A 20178-nucleotide genomic window follows, 5' to 3' on the forward strand; every position below is an offset into this window, starting at 1 on the left:
TGGACCGGGCAGGCACTTTATGGTAGCTGTGGAGATCCAGTATGTCGTCCCAAATGACAGTACTTGTGTGTGTTGCTGCAAGATGCATGTTGTGCGCGAGAGACAGGAGTAGAACGCATGGTGGTGTCAATGATGAACGTACTCCAAAGAAAACAGGACGTTATCACACAAAGTTGAAGGAAAAGTAGGTCTTTTGTATGTGGAGAGTAGCGTAGATGTCAGAGCAAGTTGACGAACTACTTTGCTACTAACTGAAGGGGGCCGAGATAATTGGAAAGTAGCCACTGCTAGGGATGAAACTTTGAAACCCGCGAAGGCGTCACCAAAGGTGTGACGGAGCTTGAAATTCTTGAAACCGTCTTCAGTGGTAAGCTCAGATTCGAATAGTTACGCTGAAGAGAGAGGTGGTGCTGGAGCCAGTGTATTTATTTACCCTCATTGCCAACTGTTCTGGGACGAACGTTGAGTCGTAGCACTGGAACCAGCGGCGGCGCTGGAGCTGGTGAAAATAATCATCCTCATCGGCAGTGTTGTAGCCAAACAACATGTTTGACATGGAAAATTGATGCCCAAAGATAGAAAGTTTTATTGACGAAAACATAAAAGCATCTTTACTCCTTCTTTAATTACACAAACACAAGAAATAACGCTCAATCGAGTCTCTATATTAATGTGTTTGAGAGCCAAAAACATGGTGGATTGTCAGCCATGAAAAAGTGAATCACAATTACTGAAATCGCTTTTAATGTCTCCCACGGTGCACTGTCTCTGATTGCGTGGACACTACGACATGCAAATGTTCTCGAAGTCAGCACTAGCGGCTGTCTTGGTGTCGCAGACTCCTGCAGCTCCAATTACTGACGCAGGCGAAGATCCAGCCAAACTCAGTAGACTGGCGGGTTTCAGAGAGCAGGTAGCAAGAGGTTTCACTAGAGACTGGTAGACGGACCGAGGCAGCGGTTGACATAAAGCCCAGAGAAATCGTCCTTGGAGTTCTCGGTGTGAATTGGCGTTTTGTGGTTGTGCCCTGGCATAAACATGGTCGCAGCACATGTATATGGTGCGACCTGATTGCAGGCACGTGACACCCGGAGGTGCCATGGTTGTGAATGCATGTGCAACTGTCAGCGAGACTGTCACATTTCGCCAAGTGTTAGTGTATTTGAGGCGAGCACTGGTCGGTGGAGGAAATGCTGACGTGTAGGCTGGCTACAGAGGATGACGCCTGATGTTTGGGCAGCTGTGGAACGCTAGTGTGTTACTGGTTGCTATTTGTAGGCACGTAGTTGCTACCACCGCTAACCCAAAGAACGCCATCGGATCAAACCACCACAGCTGAGTCAGGACTTATGCTCCACACATACGGTCAAGTGGGCACGAATTACCGTAGAAAAATCGCTCGCATGTCCACAGAAGAGTAAAACTGGAGAATCCGTCAACCAAGGATATGTGCCTCCCCTGTTCCATTTCAACTCCATCACATATTTGGGTTTACGAGTGACTTAGATCATAACGCATCTGATGTGTGAAGCGGAGAATCTATGTTTGAATCGTGATTTATTTTTTTTCGTCTTTTAAATGATATGTTGCAACATGATACTTACAGGTCAATTGGAAGTAAAGTGCAAAAAATGGCTCTGAGCACAATGGGACTTAACAGCTATGGTCATCAGTCCCCTAGAACTTAGAACTACTTAAACCTAACTAACCTTAGGACATCACACAACACCCAGTCATCACGAGGCAGAGAAAATCAATGACCCCGCCGGGAATCGAACCCGGGAACCCGGGCGCGGGAAGCGAGAACGCTACCGCACGACCACAAGCTGCGGACAAATAAAGTGCAATCTTGTGTTTTGATGACATGACTGGAGAACGTGGCTGTTATTTGAAGAAAAATGTCGATGGTGTTGAGATAGTAACCAGCTACAAATTTAGTTACAGTTCCTGTATTCAAAAGGAACCGCTACTGGTTTCGAATCATTACCATTCATCTTCAGACACATGTGAGAAAGATGCACTTGCATACAAGTCAAATAAACTGATAATGAAACAACTACAAACAAATAATACCCGCAAAAATACTGAACTTAATGATATGAAAAATATTAACAGCAAACTATCTGAAAGTAAAGCACTCATAGTAAAAGCTGATAAAGGAAATTCTTTAATCGTAATTCATGAAAGAAAATACATAGAGAAAACCTTGCAATTTTTCCATAGCAGCAATATTACTGAAATAAAATCTGATCCAAGAATAAAATTCCAAACTAAACTCCATAAGCAACTACAAAACTATAACTTTTTACTGAACAAATATGAAATATGTAACTGCAAAACAATGAATTCTTCAGCACCAAAACTACGTGCGCAGCCGAATTTCATAAAGAAAATTGTCCCATTCGCCTGATTGTTAGAACGCATGGTGGTGTCAATGATATACGTACTCCAAAGAAAACAGGAAGTCATCACGCAAAGCTATAGAAAAAGTAGGTCTTTTGTATGTGGTGAGTAGCGTAGAAGTCAGAGGAAGTTGACGAACTACTTTGCTACTAACTGAAGTGGGCCGAGATCATTGGAAAGTAGCCACTGCTAGGGATGAAACTTTGAAACCCGCGAAGGCGTCGCCAATGGTGTGACGGAGCTTGAAGTCTTTGAAACCGTCTTCAGTGATAGGCTCAAATTTGAGTAGTTACTCTGAAGAGAGCTGTAGTGCTTTAGCCAGTGAATTTATTTACCCTCATCGCCAACTGTTCCGGGACGAACGTTGAGTGGTGGCACTAGAACCAGAGGTGGAGCTGGAGCTGATGAAAATAATTGTCCTCATCGGCATTTGTTGTAGCCAAACAACATGTTCGACATGGAAAATTGATGGACAGTAGGCTATGGATAAAATGTTTTATTCACGAAAACATAAAAGCTTCTTGAGGGCTGGTTTCTTAGGGTGGGGCAGAATAAGGTTACGATTGTGGATGGGGTCGTTATCAATTAATCTTGGTTGCATTAGCAGTTAAGTCATCACTCTAACATCCTAGGTACTCCTCCTTGACCTGGCCGTGGCTGCATGCCGCTAGCGGCCCCGGCTTGCCCACAAACTGCACAGACCTGCTCGCTGCTGAACTGATGTCCTTCGCAGCTCCCCGCTCCACACAACGCGACCAGAAATACTAGCGGTCGCTCCAAAGATAGTACCACAGTACTTGTATCGATAAGCGCTGCTGCTGCCACTCACGGGCAGACAAGCTAGCAAACTTAGTGACTCCGGTTAATCAAATAAGAACCGGGATGCCATAACTGCAAAGAAAAGATGCCAAGCAATAAACGGCATGAACATGAGCCGCGCACGGCTCAACCTCCCCCCCTCCCTCCCCCCAAACATAAACCCGAAGGTAGCCCTACTGTTGGTCTAGCCAAACTTAACTATGCAAAGATGGACCCAGAATTGCTTTCCGGTGCGATTGTCCTTAACCAGAAGGTTAATAGGGCCTAAAATGCGCATAACAGTATAGGGCCAGAGAAAACGGTTAGTGAATTACCGAGGTTTCCAACACGCAGCTCTCTCACGGGAAAATTACGGACATACACCTGGTCTGCTGGCTTACCCCTAAAGACTCGCCAATTACGGTTATAGCGCTCAGCCTACTTGTTGTGGGCCCTGAGAATATTGCGCCTGGCACAATTCCAATTTTTCCTGACGATCTGATTGGTAATATCCACAGGGATTAGATCTTGAATTCCCCATAAGTTCGAAATGGGGGAATTAGCAGCATAAGCAAAGATCAAGGAGGCCGGAGTAGCCTTCGGGGCCTCATGGCTGGCGGAATTGAAGGCGAGACTAAGCCAAGGGAGATAGAATCCTACTTACTGGCCGTCTTATGATGGAAAATAATCAATGCGGATTTGAGATTACGATTGACCCTCTCGGCAAAAGAGCCCTGTGGGTAGTACGGCGTAGTGGTCATGTGCAAGACACCGTTTTGAAAACAGAAAGCCTAATGGGAGCCGAAAGAAAGGCCGGGACACTATCACTAACGATTTAATTAGGGGGCTGAAAAACACTAAAAACATTAGTTAAATGCGAGACAGTGGTAGCAGCAGTTACGTTACCACTCGGAAGAAGCCTGGTATACCTCGAAAACGCGTCAATAATAACCTCTCTAGGTCGGAGGTAAATGTCCCACATAATCGATATAAAGTTTGTGCATGGGGCAGGATTCGCGTTCAGAACTCAAGAAACCCTGTTGAAGAGTGTTCTTGGGTTTGGGCACACGACACAACCGACACCGAGAAACCATCTCTCGAACGTCCCGGTGCATGGATGGCCAAGTCAAATGGCCCTTAATTTTTTGCAAGGTCTTATAGGTTCCTAAGTGCCCGCCAATCAACGAATCATGAAAGTAATGGAAAACCAGACGTACCAGTATGGCTGGCAGACTGATCTACAACTGCTTAGCACACCCCCTCCTTTTACACAAAATATGTCCATCCAAAGATTCACCAGCCGACATCCGTGCCCTCAACGGTCATCACGTGGGATCCTGACCCTGATGCTCAGCAACATCACCAAACAAATGAGGGTTCTCCCCTAACACGATACAACTAAGATCACCTTCCTCCGTTACTTGCACGCGCTCCTCAAGTGGATGTTCGGTGAACATACGGCAGAGGACGTTCGCTAGTATATTCTCAGTCTCTTATGTGTTTAACCTCGAACTGTAACGCTGAAATGCGTACTGCCCACCTGGCGATACAACCAGTTATGCGCGGCCTGGCTAATACCCAGCTTAATGCTTGATTATCCGTTTATAGCTGAAGCACTCTACGCTCAAGATAGAAGCGATACTTCTCCAGCGCAAACAAGACGGACAATACCTCACATTCGTAAACCGAATATTTGAGTTCGGCACTGGTTAACAGACGAGACGCGTACGCTAATGGCTGCCTCTGAGCTTCGAACTCCTGGAGGAAGACGGCCGAAATTCCCGCATTAGATGCGTCGGTTTGTACAGTGATTTTTTTTATTGAAATACGGCACTCCGAGAACCGGAGGGTTGGCAGTAGCTGCCTTAATGTGCTCAAACGCGGCCTCCTCGGCAGGTCCCCATTCAAAACGCACCCCTTTCCGGCGCAATTTATTCAAAGGAGCCGCCAGCTGCGCGAAATTAGGAACAAAACGCCTAAAATAATTTGCCATGCCTATAAACCTGGCGATCTCACGTTTATCAGTAAGCAGCGGGAGAGCTCTCAATACCTTAGTCCGCTCCTGGTCTATGCGAATGCTCTGGCCTGATACTGCTGCCTGGCTGATGTCAACTTACTGGGTTTAACAGATGGCTCTGAGTACTATGGGACTCAACTGCTGAGGTCATCAGTCCCCTAGAACTTAGAACTACTTAAACCTAACTAACCTAACGACAATACACACATCCATTCCCGAGGCAGGATTCGATCCTGCGACCGCAGCGGTCGCGCAGTTCCAGACCGTAGCAGACGGCAGAGGACGTTCGCTCGGCCACTCCGGCCGGCGTTTAACAGTTAAACCGGTTCCCTGCAATCTAGCAAAAACTTGATAAATGTGATTCAAATGTTCCTGGAACGAACGGCTGTAAATCTCTAAGTCGTCCAAATAATTATAAACACAGACTAATTTCAAGTCTCCAAGAATATTATCCAGTAAACGAGTAAGAACGGCTGCGCCAGTGGCCAAGCCAAAGGGAACCCAGCTAAACTCAAACAGATTCCAATCAGTACAAAATGCCGTAACGTGCTTACCTTCCTCAGTTAAGGGAATCTGATAATAGGCTTGATTCAAATCGACTGCAGTCAACCAGTTAGCGCCAGCAAATCAAGTAAAACAGTTATGAAGATCAGGTAGAGGAACTGATTCGAGGACGACCTTGGTGCATAGACGCCTGTCGTCAACAACAGGCCTAAAATCCCGGCCCTGATCCTTAGGAACAAGGAATGTGGGGGAGGCATAAGCAGATGTAGAAGGCCTAATAACTCCTTGCTCAAGCATTTTAGGCCGTGGGAGGCGATTCGGGGACTGCCTGACTGTAATATCATCAGATAGACGGATATGGTAGTTAAGAACACTAGTAACTCCCAGTCTATCACAGAGAAGCTCAGGGAACACCCGGAGCAAATCGCCTAATTCAGAGGCCTGCTAGGACGACAAATGGGTGAGATCAAACTTATTAGCATTAGCATCAACAGCTAACATGCCGCTATGCGCTGTACGTTTCGCACTTTCACAAAATCGAAACTTCTGAACAGAAGCGAACTTGGAGAAGAAGATGTGCCCGGAATAAATCAAGACCAGACCGGTTTTATCGATAAAGTCACATCCCAAAATCAAGTCAACCGGCAGCCTCTTAATCGAAGCCAAAGACTAGGGTCAGGAGAAACCGCTAACCGAGACACTCCCTCCGATCCAACCATCCAGAAACAACACCTGGCCCTTAGAAACTCGACATCTCTTCACTGGAGAACGGAGCGACCCAAGTCTTACTCACAAGCGACTTCTAATCAAGCTGCGGGCCTATGGAGTATCGTCTCAGTAGTGCGACTGGATTCGTGATTTCCTGTCAGGAAGGTCGCAGTTCGTAGTAATAGACGACAAATCATCGAGTAAAACTGAAGTGATATCAGGTGTTCCCCAGGGAAGCGTCCCGGGACCTCTGCTGTCCCTGATCTACATAAATGACCTGGGTGACAATCTGAGCAGTTCTCTTAGGTGGTTCGCAGATGATGCTGTAATTTACCGTCTAGTAAGGTCATCCGAAGACCAGTATCAGATGCAAAGCGATTTAGAAAAGATTACTGTGTGGTGTGGCAGGTGGCAGTTGACGCTAAATAACGAAAAGTGTGAGGTGATCCACATGAGTTCCAAAAGAATTCCGTTGGAATTCTCAAGGCAGTCAATTCAACTAAGTACCTTGGTGTTAAAATTACGAACAACTTCAGTTGGAAAGACCGTATAGATAATATTGTGGGGAAGGCTATCCAAAGGTGGCGTTTCATTGGCAGGACACTTAGAAGATGCAACAAGTCCACTAAAGAGACAGCTTACACTACACTCGTTCGTCCTCTGTTACAATATTGCTGCGCGGTGTGGGATCCTTAACAGGTGGGATTGACGAAGGACATCGAAAGGGTGCAAAAAGGGCAGCTCGTTTTGTATTATCACGTAATAGGGGAGAGAGTGTGGCAGATATGATACGCGAGTTGGGATGGAAGTCATTAAAGCAAAGACGTTTTTCGTCGCGGCGAGATCTATTTGCGAAATTTCAGTCACCAACTTTCTCTTCCGAATGCGAAAATATTTTGTTGAGCCCAACCTACATAGGTAGGAATGATCATCAAAATAAAATACGAGAAATCAGAGCTCGAACAGAAAGGTTTAGGTGTTCGTTTATCCCGCGCGCTGTTCGTGAGTGCAATGGTAGAGAGATAGTATGATTGTGGTTCGATGAACCCTCTGCCAAGCACTTAAATATGAATTGCAGAGTAATCATGTAGATGTAGATGTAGATGTAGAAGATGACGAATTTTAAGGAACCATTCCAAGCTCAACAACGAAAAAGAGCTACCAGAATCCAAAAGGGCACGAATAGGTTCGCCACCTACCGGAGAACAAATATAAGGCAGATGATGGGGCGGTGACACCGGTACACCAATGCTTAAAGGCTCGATTCCGAAGTCGCTGCCCAGTCCGGCGTCAGTTATATGCTCTGGGCGCGCGGGGTTGAAGGCAAGAACGAACTAAATGACCTGTCTGACCACAACTGAAACAACACCGCGGTTCCCTCTTAGCAGTCTCCGCCGATGTCGCTAATTCGGAGTTTACCTTGACAACGCCCGCGGGCTGAAACTTAGCCTTTTGGCATCCCTCGTCCGCGAGCGGTAAAGCAAATGTCGCTACAACAGTGGACGAAGTTCTTCCCAGGTTGAAGGATAATCACGAAAACAAAGTGCGACTTATACACGGCGCGCATTCCCCTTAGGACAATAGAAACTAACTCCCTTTCTGGCAAATCGACCAACAAGGCCAAGTAGGCAGTCTTGACTCTGTCCACATATTCATGTAACTCCTCTTTATCTTGTTGCATCTGCCAGATATAGCGACACCCGACCTGATGGTCAATCTTTCATTAATTACCGACTGCCTCAATTGCTGCAAAGAGAACCACTCTACCATGGCTCGGGATACGAGGGTCCTCAATTCGCCTCTAGCTAACGGATATATTAGCGACAAAACTGCTTGATGCGAAATGCCGAAGGCAGCAGCGTGTTGCTCAAAGCGAACCAACTACCAAAATAAGATTTCAGTTTGCTCGAGTCGTTCTATAACTACTTCTGTGATGTCACGAAGGAGGTGCACCAGAGGGTTAGGCTACTTAGCAAACGCTGCGTCTAACTTCTCGGAAGACAAATTTCAAATGGCTCTGACCACTATGGGACTTAACTTCTGAGGTCATCAGTCCCCTGGAATTTAGAACTACTTAAACCTAACTAACCTAAGGACAGCACACACACCCATCCCCGAGGCAGGATTCGAACCTGCGACCGTAGCGGTCGCGCGGTTCCAGACAGTAGCGCCTAGAATCGGCCGGCCATCCCGGTCGGCTTCTCGGAAGACGCAAAAACATTACTCCCGGACTGGCTCCCACGCCACTTTGGAGATAACGATTCCTGATCCTCAGTCCTTTTTCCATCAAGTTTTAAACATGTAAACTTAAACTGCAAATCATTAACCAAGAATCCCAATTCGACGGTTGATTTCTTGTAAAGCTCCTCCAACCTTAACGCCGCTAAATCGGCTACCCGGTTAGTTAAATGCATTAACTGCATCCGCAACCTGTGTAACTGACTGTCACTGGGTGGAGTGCCTTCCAGAACGCCTATGGTGTCCGCAAGGCCCATAATGGCCTTAAACAAAAACTCAATATCTGCTTCTGTCTCACCCACAATGTCTGGCACGACGTCAACCGGCTGAAGAACGGTAGCAACTAAACGGGCCGCTAAGCCAGGAACACTACCCTCTATAGGCTGATGCCTTATCGCCAGCTCATAAATGAGGTGGTCCTTCCTCAACAGGCCCATCCTGGGGCACTGCCTGACAGCCATTAGAATTAGTCACCCAAAACACCAAAATTACAAAACAAATAGCCAGTAACACTGACTGAACTACAACCGTACTTTCGCGTAACTCGTAAATTATTGCTCTTTTCTCTATTTATTTTGTTTTTGTTTTTGTTATTGCTCGCGTAACAACGCATATACGAAAAGAGCCGCGAAATACCTTTTAGTAGTGCTGTGCCAAGAATTTCTTTATAATCATTAATTTTCAACAAAACAGAATATATTGGGTTCTTATTGTTCTGTATCTGGCTTTCTATTAAAGGAACATTTTTGGTTACTGTAACTCACTATAAAAATCAACATATCTTCCCTACTTTATAGTTATTGAAAATGAAAATTGCTTTGTTATGAAATACTGATGTTACAGTTCGCAAAGATTGTTCAACATTTTGCAGTGGATTTTTGTTAAGCGTAAAACACCAATAATTACCACGACTAGCACAAGAACATGAGACTATTGTCGGACAAAAATACGTTTTCACTATAAGGTTTGCCAGACCAGAACTAAGCACAGCAAAATTCCTATTATGTTACGAAGGTAAATTATCTCTTTTGTACTGTTAGCAATATATTATCAGCAGCCCGCGTCAACCTGCAAAACACATCATAAAATCTGCTGCTCTGCTCTGCAAGTACGGAAGCTGAAAGAGATGATTTTATTTCACTATTACCTTCCCGCTTCTTTGCGGTATGATCGATTTCTTTTAATGCAGTTTGAATGCGCCGCGGCAGCGGCTTGTTCGTTCGTAGCGCAACTCTGCACCACGGATATTATTTAAATAACTGAAAAATGTCTCAACAGGATGGGATAATAGGCAAGCAAGCTATAACAATTAATACTGCAAGTGTTCATTTAAATAACTCTATTTAAACATTCAAATATGTTAACTTATCTACAATACACACCTTTTTCAAAAATGAGTACGTAATGGCGTACATCGATTAACCATGACAAAAGAAGACTACGTTAGCATGTACAACTGCGACACAGGCTATCTTACTCCCGTAACTCCAAGAGGAAGACAGAGAAATTAATGTTCATTCTGTATTATTTATACTAGTGACTTTGTTCATCTTTGTATGATATTTATCGTCTGTGCGGTTTCAGTACTCGCCGACACAGATATTATCTAAAATAAATAATAATAAAAAAAATACATAACTCCATACAATAACAGAATACGATGCACAATATTTTCTCTTTACTACAAAATATGTCTTTTTCTAAGGGACGTTACAGTACCGAGAGTAATTGAAATGGGAATATCACAATCGTAACCGCGGTCTGCTAACGGTTGTGAGCTGGTTTCTCAGGATGGGGCAGGATAAGGTTATGATTGTGGATGGCACTGTGAATCAGTTACTCTTAGTTGCATTAACAGTTAACTCTTCACTCAACTTAAACGTCCAGGGTTCGGTGTACAACGAATTCGTTGCTTTCGCAGCTACCCCTCCTCGATCCGGCAGTGGCAGCATGCCACCAGTGGTCCTGGCTTGCCCTCGTGCTGCACAGACCTGCTCGCTGGTGCACCACAACCGAACTGATGTCCGTTCGCAATTCCCCACTCCACACAACGCGACCCGCAAATACCAGCCATCGCTCCAAAGATAGTACCATAGTACTCGTATCGATAAGAGCTGCTGCTGCCACTCTCGGGCAGGCAAGCCAGCAACTTAGTGATGCCAGTAAATCGAATAAGACACGAGATGCCATAACCGAAATGAAAAGATGCCAAGCAATAAATGGCATGAACACGAGCTGTGTGCGGCTAACTTCTTTTCTCCTTCCTTAGAGCTTAATTATACAAACACAAGAAATAGCGCTCAATCGAGTCTCTATATTAATGTGCGTGAGAGCCAAAAATATGGCGGATTGTCAGCCACGAATAAGTGAATCACCATTGCTGAAATCGCATTTAATGTCTCCCACGGTGCACTGTCTCTGATTGTGTGGACACTACGACATGCTAATGTTCTGTAAGTCAGCACTAGCGGCTGTCTTGGTGTCGCAGACACCTGCAGCTCCAGTTAGTGATGCAGGCGAAGATCCAACCAAGCTCCGTAGACCGGCTGCGTCAGAGAGCAGGTAGCAAGAGGTTCCACGAGAGACTGGTAGATGGACCGAGACAGCGGTTGACATAAAGCCCAGAGAGGTCGTCCATAGAGTTCTCGGTGTGAATTGTCGTTTTATGGCTGTGCTCTGGTCGCAGCACATGGATATGGTGCGACCTGTTTGCAGGCACGTGACACCCGGTGGTGCCATGGTTGTGAATGCATGTGCAGCTGTCAGAGAGAGTGGCACAACTCGCGATGGCTGCTGAAGAGTTAGTGTACATGAGGCAAGCACTGGTCGATGGTGGATCTGCTGACGTGTAAGCTGGCTACAGATAATGACGCCTGATGTTTGGCCAGCTGTGGGACGCCAGTGTATTACTGGTTGCTATTTGTAGGCACGTAGTTGTAGCCACTGCTAACCCAAAAAACACCATCGGATGAAAACCACCACAGCTGAGTCAGGACCTACTGCTCCACAGATATGGCCAAGTGGGCAAAAATTATCATAGCAAAATTGCTCGCGTGTTCAAAGAAGAGTAATACAGGAGAATTTGAAGTTGACAATTACGACAGAAAACTTTCAACTTCACTGCGTATTTCGCTTTGCGAGTGACTTACATCATAACTCATCTGATCCGTGAGGTGGAGAATTTATGTTTTAATCGTGATTTCTTTTTACGTCTTTCAAATGATATGTAACGACATGATACTTACAGGTCAAGTTAAAGTAAAGTGTTTCTAATTCACGTCTGTATTCTTTAACGAAAGTTGTCAATAACACTTACACAATTCGGTATTTCTTTGCACTGGAAATATCTTTTTTATATAAAAAGATGTACTAAAACACAGAAACACTGATCCTGGTGTGAATCTGTCAAACGCTATCTTGTCCTTGAAAATGCATGTAACTCATTGAATAGAACAACAGTATTCTTATCCAGGTTACTCGAACAGCTGAATGAGCAAATCTATGACGTGTTTGTCCATTACAGTAAGAGATAATTTAGCTTTTGGCTATGGATTGCAAGAATTAAGAGTTAGATGTTATTGTGTACTTACACTACTGGCCATTATAATTGCTACACCGCGAAGAAATGCAGATGATAAACGGGTATTCATTGGACAAATATATTATACTAGAACTGACATGTGATTACATTTTAAGCAGTATGGGTGCATAGATCCTGAGAAATCAGTACTCAGAACAACCACCTCTGGCCGGAATAACGCCCTTGATACGCCTGGGTATTGAGTCAAACAGAGCTTGGATGGCGTGTACAGGTACAGATACACGCTTCCAATGTGCGTTCTCCGCGGTGTCGCCAAACACGGATGCGACCATCATGATGCTGTAAACAAAACCTGGATTCTTCCGAGAAAATGACGTTTTGCCATTCGTTTACCCAGGTTCGTCGTTGAGTACACCATCGCAAGCGCTCCTGTCTGTGATGCAGCGTCAAGCATAACTGCAGGCATGGTCTCCGAGCTGATAGTCCATGCTGCTGCAAACATCGTCAAAGTGTTCGTGCAGATGGTTGTTGTCTTGCAAACGTCCCCATCTGTTGACTCAGGGTTCAAGACGTGGCTGCACGATCCGTTACAGCCATGCGGATAAGATGCCTGTCATGTCGACTGCTAGTGATACGAGGCCTCCTGAACCCACCGATTCCATATTCTGCTAACAGTCATTGGGTCTCGACTAACGCGAGCAGCAATGTCGCGATACAATAAACCGCAATCGCGACAGGCTACAATCCGACCATTATCAAAGTCGGAAAGGTGATGGTACGCATTTCTCCTCCTTACACGAGGCATCACAACAACGTTTCACCAGGCAACGCCGGTCAACTGCTGTTTGTGTATGAGAAGTGGGTTGGAAACTTTCCTCATGTCAGCACGTTGTAGGTGTCGCCACCGGCGCCAACCTTGTGTGAATGCTCTGAAAAGCTAATTATTTGCATATCACAGCATCTTCTCCCTGTCGGTTAAATTTCGCGTCTTTAGCACGTCATCTTCGTGGTGTAGCAATTTTAATGGCCAGTAGTGTATTTTACAGGTTATTTACTGCAATTCTAGACCATGAGTATTTGATTTGACTTACTACATCCAGGATAAGGATGGACACCATGGTTCATTATTGCAGCGGTGTAGTCTCTCCGTGGTATTCTTTCTCTTTGGGTAAACCATTGCGACTTTGTGGGAACGGAAATTGCTAAACGAAGAAGTAAAAAAATTTTGGAAATTTGTGGTAAGGTTTTGTGGGACCAAATTGCTAAGGTTATCGGTCCCTAAGCTTACACACTACTTAATCTAACTTAAACTAACTTTCGATAGGGACAAAACACACAGCCATGGCCGAGGGAGGGCTCGAACCTCCGACGGGCGGAGGCGCGCAGACCGTGATAAGGCGCCCCGGACCACGCGGCTACTACGCGTGGCATTTATGATTTACTGTCTTTCTATTCTTTATAGGGTACCTGGGCACCACGAGTGTACCTCATGATGACAGTGACCACGATTATGATGTCGGTGTCACAGAAAGAGATGATGTCGGCAACCCAGGGCTACACAGACTACCAACCAGCGAATTTGATATTACAGGTGAGTGTTCACTTGTTACTCCAGCCCTTAATGAAAATGATCCCATTGAAAACTTGAGGCGCTGCATCTTGTGAAGTGACGGACAGGGGAACAACCTGACCCAACTCGTCGAAACCAGCCCTGAAATTTTTTATGCGGGAAGAATACATCGAAAGAAACACAATGTGAAAATTTTAGCTCTTAAGACACACTGCAGGTATTAGGAAAATTATTGAAAATTGCCAAATTTGTAGCTCTGCAGGCAGTCGTGCCGTAAATGTAGCAGACAGCGTATCTGGAACACGGCAGGCAGATATCTTTGTCTGATGGACGTCGGTAAACGGTTAACACGACACGACGCGATCATAATTAGTAGAACGAATTCCAGTTTCCATTGACAGTTTATGTGGCACCGTTGTTCACAGTTACCCTTCGCTCGAATTGGCAGCTCATTAAATATCCGTAATAGTTAAACGTGGTTGCTAATGGCATGTGTCTTTTGTGCGAATTCCAAGTAATACTTGCTACCTTGCATAGACGAAATATGCAGAACTTTGTATGCAGCGAAATCAGCTACTGCTGCTGAATACATGTGTTGTTTATTCGTTAATTTCTTGGACATCAATTCGAATGATGTCGACATTTCGTTAGAAGTCGTGGAAACATTAGCAGGCACAGGAAATAACTAGGAAGATTCCGTGAACTGTGATTCGAATATGATTGTTTTGCTTGTTAAGGTGTAAAACAAAATTAGAGTAACTTCCAAGCCCAAGTAAATTGCTTTCAGTGACAACAATCTTTTGGTTAAACGAAGGAGGGAGAATGCGAACGTAAGCAGTGTGAAAGGTAGGTTTCGTTTCGTTAAGATCAGACCATGGATTGTGTAAATGGGAGAAAGATTTACATGAAGCACGAAATATGCGCAAAAATGAAACTCGAAAAAGTGTGGAAGAAAAACTGTTCGAAAGATTGAGAACTGCTCTTTAAAGTCAGTGCACTAGTACCAAGGGATTGCTGGAAAATTCACTTCCGGTTGCGCAACCTTCCTGATAAGTACTTCCTGTACAGCGTTAGCAGTTGTTCTTAAAATAGATATTATGTCATCTTTTTTCTGCAGCAACAAGGGACCTAGTATTACTAGGACCTTGTTGCAGAATAATCCCTTTCTAGGTTATTTGTTTCATTAGGGTAGATGTATTTTACCTCAATAGAATAAATAAATTTAGTAATAAAGAAGACTACACATTGATCTTGCCAAAAGCCGAGACTGCTATTCGACTTGGTTTAGACGATTCGGGAAATTATACGGAAAAGGAAGTCGCAAAATTACGAAATTTACATGAAGTAAACGTGTAGAAGAGATGTCATTTACAATTTATACTATAGCGAGGTTCGTATCTGACGTGAAGGCGAAGTTTCTTGTTATCACTTAAAATGCTATGTATAAAGCCAATCAGTCAGGTTATGTGCAAGAACTGCATGAAAACCGCACTTTATCATTTCGATCGAAAAAAAGACAAAGCCAGTTATGCAGTCGATGAATGCTGTGGTACATTCGTATTGACAATTCCAGTGGTATGTGTCAGTGGATTACCGTTTTCTCGGCTTTATATATGTATACGGGAAAGTCAAGGCACATTGGGAAGAAAAAATAAAGGAAAAAGGACTCTTTACTTGCAAAAAGTTTGTAATCTTCGTAGTAAAATCTGAGAAAACGGGAGAGAATTATTTTCAGTGTTACGTACGAAACGTCTTCTTACCATCTGCAGAAAATTATTGATTACTTTTGTTGACTGTTTACCTGGACATAACGATATCGCTGTCTTTAGGAAGACGGCGAAAGGACTTTTAATATAATTTTAATACCACCTAGAACTGATAGTGTGTTTCTGCCTCTCGATAAAGAAATTCAACCGTGTAAAGCGTTTTTCAGAAAATTGACAGACAGCTTAATTTCCAATACCTCTTTCTTATTTCACGTTTATCAGCGGAACAGTACTGTTAATCGTCAGTCATTTCTGCATTATCGGTTTACATCAACGAATCTGATGAATCAGGTCTGGTACGCAGCACAATATACAGACCAATGGACACGACCATTTCTGACTCCATTCCAGTTCTGTAAAGCTAGTAATGACCGTGAAACACCTGAATGCATTAATTTTTCTTTTAACAGATATGGCTGCTGTAACGAAAATGTTTGTTTTCGTCATCCAATGGATACTTCTTTTTTGTGACTATTACAAGGAGTAAACATGGAACTGCTTCATTGTTAGTAAAATATACATTTCTCAAACATTATTTCTGCTACAGGAATTGTTATAAAATATTTAATGTCATCGAATTGAAGTCCCGACTGATGGAAGTCGTCTGTAATGTACTCATACACTACCCTTATTTTCTTTCCTCTGCTAGTCATTTGTGTAACAATTACATTTGAAACAGTTTAGTAGTCGAATTAATGATTTCAGACATTTTTCGTGTGGTTAAAAGGCTTAAAATTCACGTGTGTGCACATCGGACTTCGCGCTAAGCCCCACTACGTTCTCTTCTCACGGCCATTGCAAGATCACACACACGAGAAAGAACAATAGGGTGCAGTGCACCTCTGACTTCTCACAACATATAAATAACTTCCCAACCGATTTTCCATCCAGATTAACAGTCGGCATAATTGCATACGAATGCGTTAACGCATCAATGGTAGTAGATCTTGATACATTTTTCTTGGTACCTCTTATTTCCGGGGTTCCTTTCACATGCATTTCCTCTTCAAATTTTTGTTTATCCCATTTATACATGTTAGGACCCATTCCGCAGTTTGCAATCGTCGAGTTGACACCTTGTTTGATATTTCGTTATCGTACATCTTCCATTTTTGTAGCACTCCTTGAAGTTTTACAACCATCGACTGCTTCCCTTGAAATCACTGTAATCTATGTCATGTGCAGTTTGATGTGCACAATGTGATAGGTCGCTATCAAACACACCCTGTAAACTGCACCGAGCATCCTTGAAACGCGCTAATACCAGTTTTTGTAACAAGTGCACCTTCTCCTGCCTTGAATATACGCAGGTTTTCTTATATGCCACACGATCATATTGGCTGACTTATACGATGTCTATTCATAATTGTTTGTTTAATATGCTGCGGATGATCTTGCATGTACGTAAATATATTTCGTACCTTCTCCTTGGACAACGGTTCTCCTTTACTGTTTCATTGGAGACGGGGTTTGCGACCCCCTCTACAAGAAGATGATGAACTTCGTGGCTCGGCACATGTTTCAGTATCACCTTCACTTGTTAAGCACGTATCGTCATCATTGAACTCCTCATCTACATTGTCGGCACAGTCGAGCGTATACGACACCACGCATTCCACTGACTCATCTTGCAGAAACGTTGATGTTAAATCTGCCACTTCTTGCTGACTGAATAAAATTTCTTGGATTCGCTTTTGACGAAATGTCAACTTTGGCAGCTGCTGTTGTAGATATAATGCAATGTTTGCTTTGTTTATCGTTGCCAGTGCTCTGCTTTGTATCAGCACCACTAGCACTGTAGCTCTGTTGTGAACTATTCGTCGACTGAGCAGTTCAGTTACCCTCCCCAGCCTCACGCTGGGCTCATCCTTGGATATCTCCAGTCCCGCTATAGCCTGCCATTAGCAGTCAATTTTGCGGTTGTATGGTAGACAATATGTGGGGCCTCGAACGCCGTAAACATCACAGGCCTTTTGTAACGACCCACTGAAGGGGTTCATTGTTTGTATTTTAATATTCCCTTTAATACACTACTCATCATCATCATCATCATCATCATCATCATCATCTAAGACTGATTATGCCTTTCAGCGTTCAGTCTGGAGCATAGTCCCCCTTATAAAATTCCTCCACGATCCCCTATGCAGTGCTAACATTGGTGCCTCTTCTGATCTTAAACCTATTACTTCAAAATCATTCTTAACCGAATCCAGGTACCTTCTCCTTGGTCTGCCCCGACTCCTCCTGCCCTCTACTGCTGAACCCATGAGTCTCTTGGGTAACCTTGCTTCTCCCATGCGTGTAACATGACCCCACCATCTAAGCCTGTTCGCCCTGACTGCTACATCTATAGAGTTCATTCCCAGTTTTTCTTTGATTTCCTCATTGTGGACACCCTCCTGCCATTGTTCCCATCTACTAGTACCTGCAATCATCCTAGCTACTTTCATATCCGTAACCTCAACCTTGTTGATAAGGTAACCTGAATCCACCCAGCTTTCGCTCCCATACAACAAAGTTGGCCGAAAGATTGAACGGTGCAGAGATAACTTAGTCTTGGTACTGACTTCCTTCTTGCAGAAGAGGGTAGATCGTAGCTGAGCGCTCACTGCGTTAGCTTTGCTATACCTCGCTTCCAGTTCTTTCACTATGTTGCCATCCTGTGAGAATATGCATCCTAAGTACTTGAAACCGTCCACCTGTTCTAACTTTGTTCCTCCTATTTGGCACTCAATCCGTTTATATTTCTTTCCCACTGACATTACTTTCGTTTTGGAGATGCTAATCTTCATACCATAGTCCTTACATTTCTGATCTAGCTCTGAAATATTACTTTGAAAACTTTCACAACTGCCATCACAACTAAGTCATCCGCATATGCAAGACTGCTTATTTTGTGTTCACATATCTTAATCTCACCCAGCCAGTCTATTATTTTCAACATATGATCCATAAATAATATGAACAACGGTGGAGACAGGTTGCAGCCTTGTCTTACCCCTGAAACTACTCTGAACCATGAACTCAATTTACCGTCAACTCTAACTGCTGCCTGACTATCCATATAAAGACCTTTAATTGCTTGCAAAAGTTTGCCTCCTATTCCATAATCTCGTAGAACAGACAATAACTTCCTCCTAGGAAGCCGGTCATATGCCTTTTCTAGATCTATAAAGCATAGATACAATTCCCTGTTCCACACTACTGGCCATTAAAATTACTACACCAAGAAGAAATGCAGATGATAATTGGGTATTCATTGGACAAATATATTAACTAGAAATGACATGTGATTACATTTTCACCCAGTTTGGGTGCTTAGATCCTGAGGAAATAGTATCCAGAACGACCACTTCTGACCCTAATAACGGCCTTGCTACGCCTGGGCATTGAGTCAAACAGAGCTTGGATGGCGTGTACAGATACAGCTGCCCAAGCAGCTTAAACACGATACCACAGTTCATCAAGAGTAGCGACTGGCGTATTGTGACGAGCCAGTTGCTCGGCCACCATTGACCAGACGTTTTCAATTGGTGAGAGATATGGAGAATGTGCTGGCCAGGGCAGCAGTCGAACATTTTCTGTATCCAGAAAGGCCCGTACAAGACCTGCAACATGCGGTGGTGCATTATCCTGCTGTAATGTTGGGTTTCGCAGGAATCGAATGAAGGGTAGAGCCACGGGTCGTAACACATCTGAAATGTAACGTCCACTGTTCAAAGTGCCGTCAATGCGAACAAGAGGTAACCGAGACGTGTAAGCAATGGCACCCCATACCATCACGCCGGGTGATATGCCAGTATGGCGGTGACGAATACACGCTTCCAATGTGCGTTCTCCACGATGTCGCCAAACACCGATGCGACCATCATGATGCTTCAAACAGAACCTGGATTTGCCATTCGTGCACCCAGGTTCGTCACTGAGTACACCATCGCAGGCGCTCCTATCTGTCATGCAGCGTCAAGGGTAACCGCAGCCATGGTCTCCGAGCTGATAGTCCACGCTGGTGCAAACGTCGTCGAACTGTTCGTGCAGATGTTTGTTGTCTTGCAAACGTCCCCATCTGCTGACTCAGGGATCGAGACGTGGCTGCACGATCCGTTACAGCCATGCGGATAAGATGCTTGTCATCTCTACTGCTAGTGGTACGAGGCCGTTGGGATCCTGCACGACGTTCCGTATTACCCTCCTGATCCCACCGATTCCATATTCTGCTAACAGTCATTGGATCTCGACCAACGCGATACGATAAACCGCAATCGCGATAGGCTACAATCCGACCTTTATCAAAGTTGGAAACGTGATGGTACGCATTTCTCCTCCTTACACGAGGCATCACAACAACGTTTCGCCAGGCAACGCCGGTCAACTGCTGTTTGTGTATGAGAAGTGGGTTGGAAACTTTCCTCATGTCAGCACGTTGTAGGTGCCGCCACCGGCGCCAACGTTGTGTGAATGCTCTGAAAACCATTTGCATGTCACAGGATCTTCTTCCTGTCGGTTAAATTTCGCGTCTGTAGCTCGTCATGTTCATGATGTAGTAATTTTAATAGCCAGTAGTGTACATTTGTAAATCAAATATCACGGTAGACTAATTTGACAGCGAGACACAAAGGAAGATTTCAGCTGC

The 20178-nt window shown here is 44.3% G+C and overlaps 1 protein-coding gene across 1 annotated transcript in view; it reads left to right on the forward strand.

Annotated features, from left to right (window-relative positions):
* LOC126203802 (uncharacterized) overlaps positions 1-20178 on the forward strand; it is a 279323-nt gene that overhangs the window by 51479 nt on the left and 207666 nt on the right. Inside the window, exon 5 of the mRNA XM_049938169.1 lies at positions 13672-13800. Within this exon, the coding sequence (XP_049794126.1) occupies positions 13672-13800 (129 nt within the window). The remainder of the gene's footprint in view (positions 1-13671; positions 13801-20178) is intronic.

Source organism: Schistocerca nitens, chromosome 9 (assembly GCF_023898315.1).
Source record: "Schistocerca nitens isolate TAMUIC-IGC-003100 chromosome 9, iqSchNite1.1, whole genome shotgun sequence".
NCBI classification, from domain to species: domain Eukaryota; kingdom Metazoa; phylum Arthropoda; class Insecta; order Orthoptera; family Acrididae; genus Schistocerca; species Schistocerca nitens.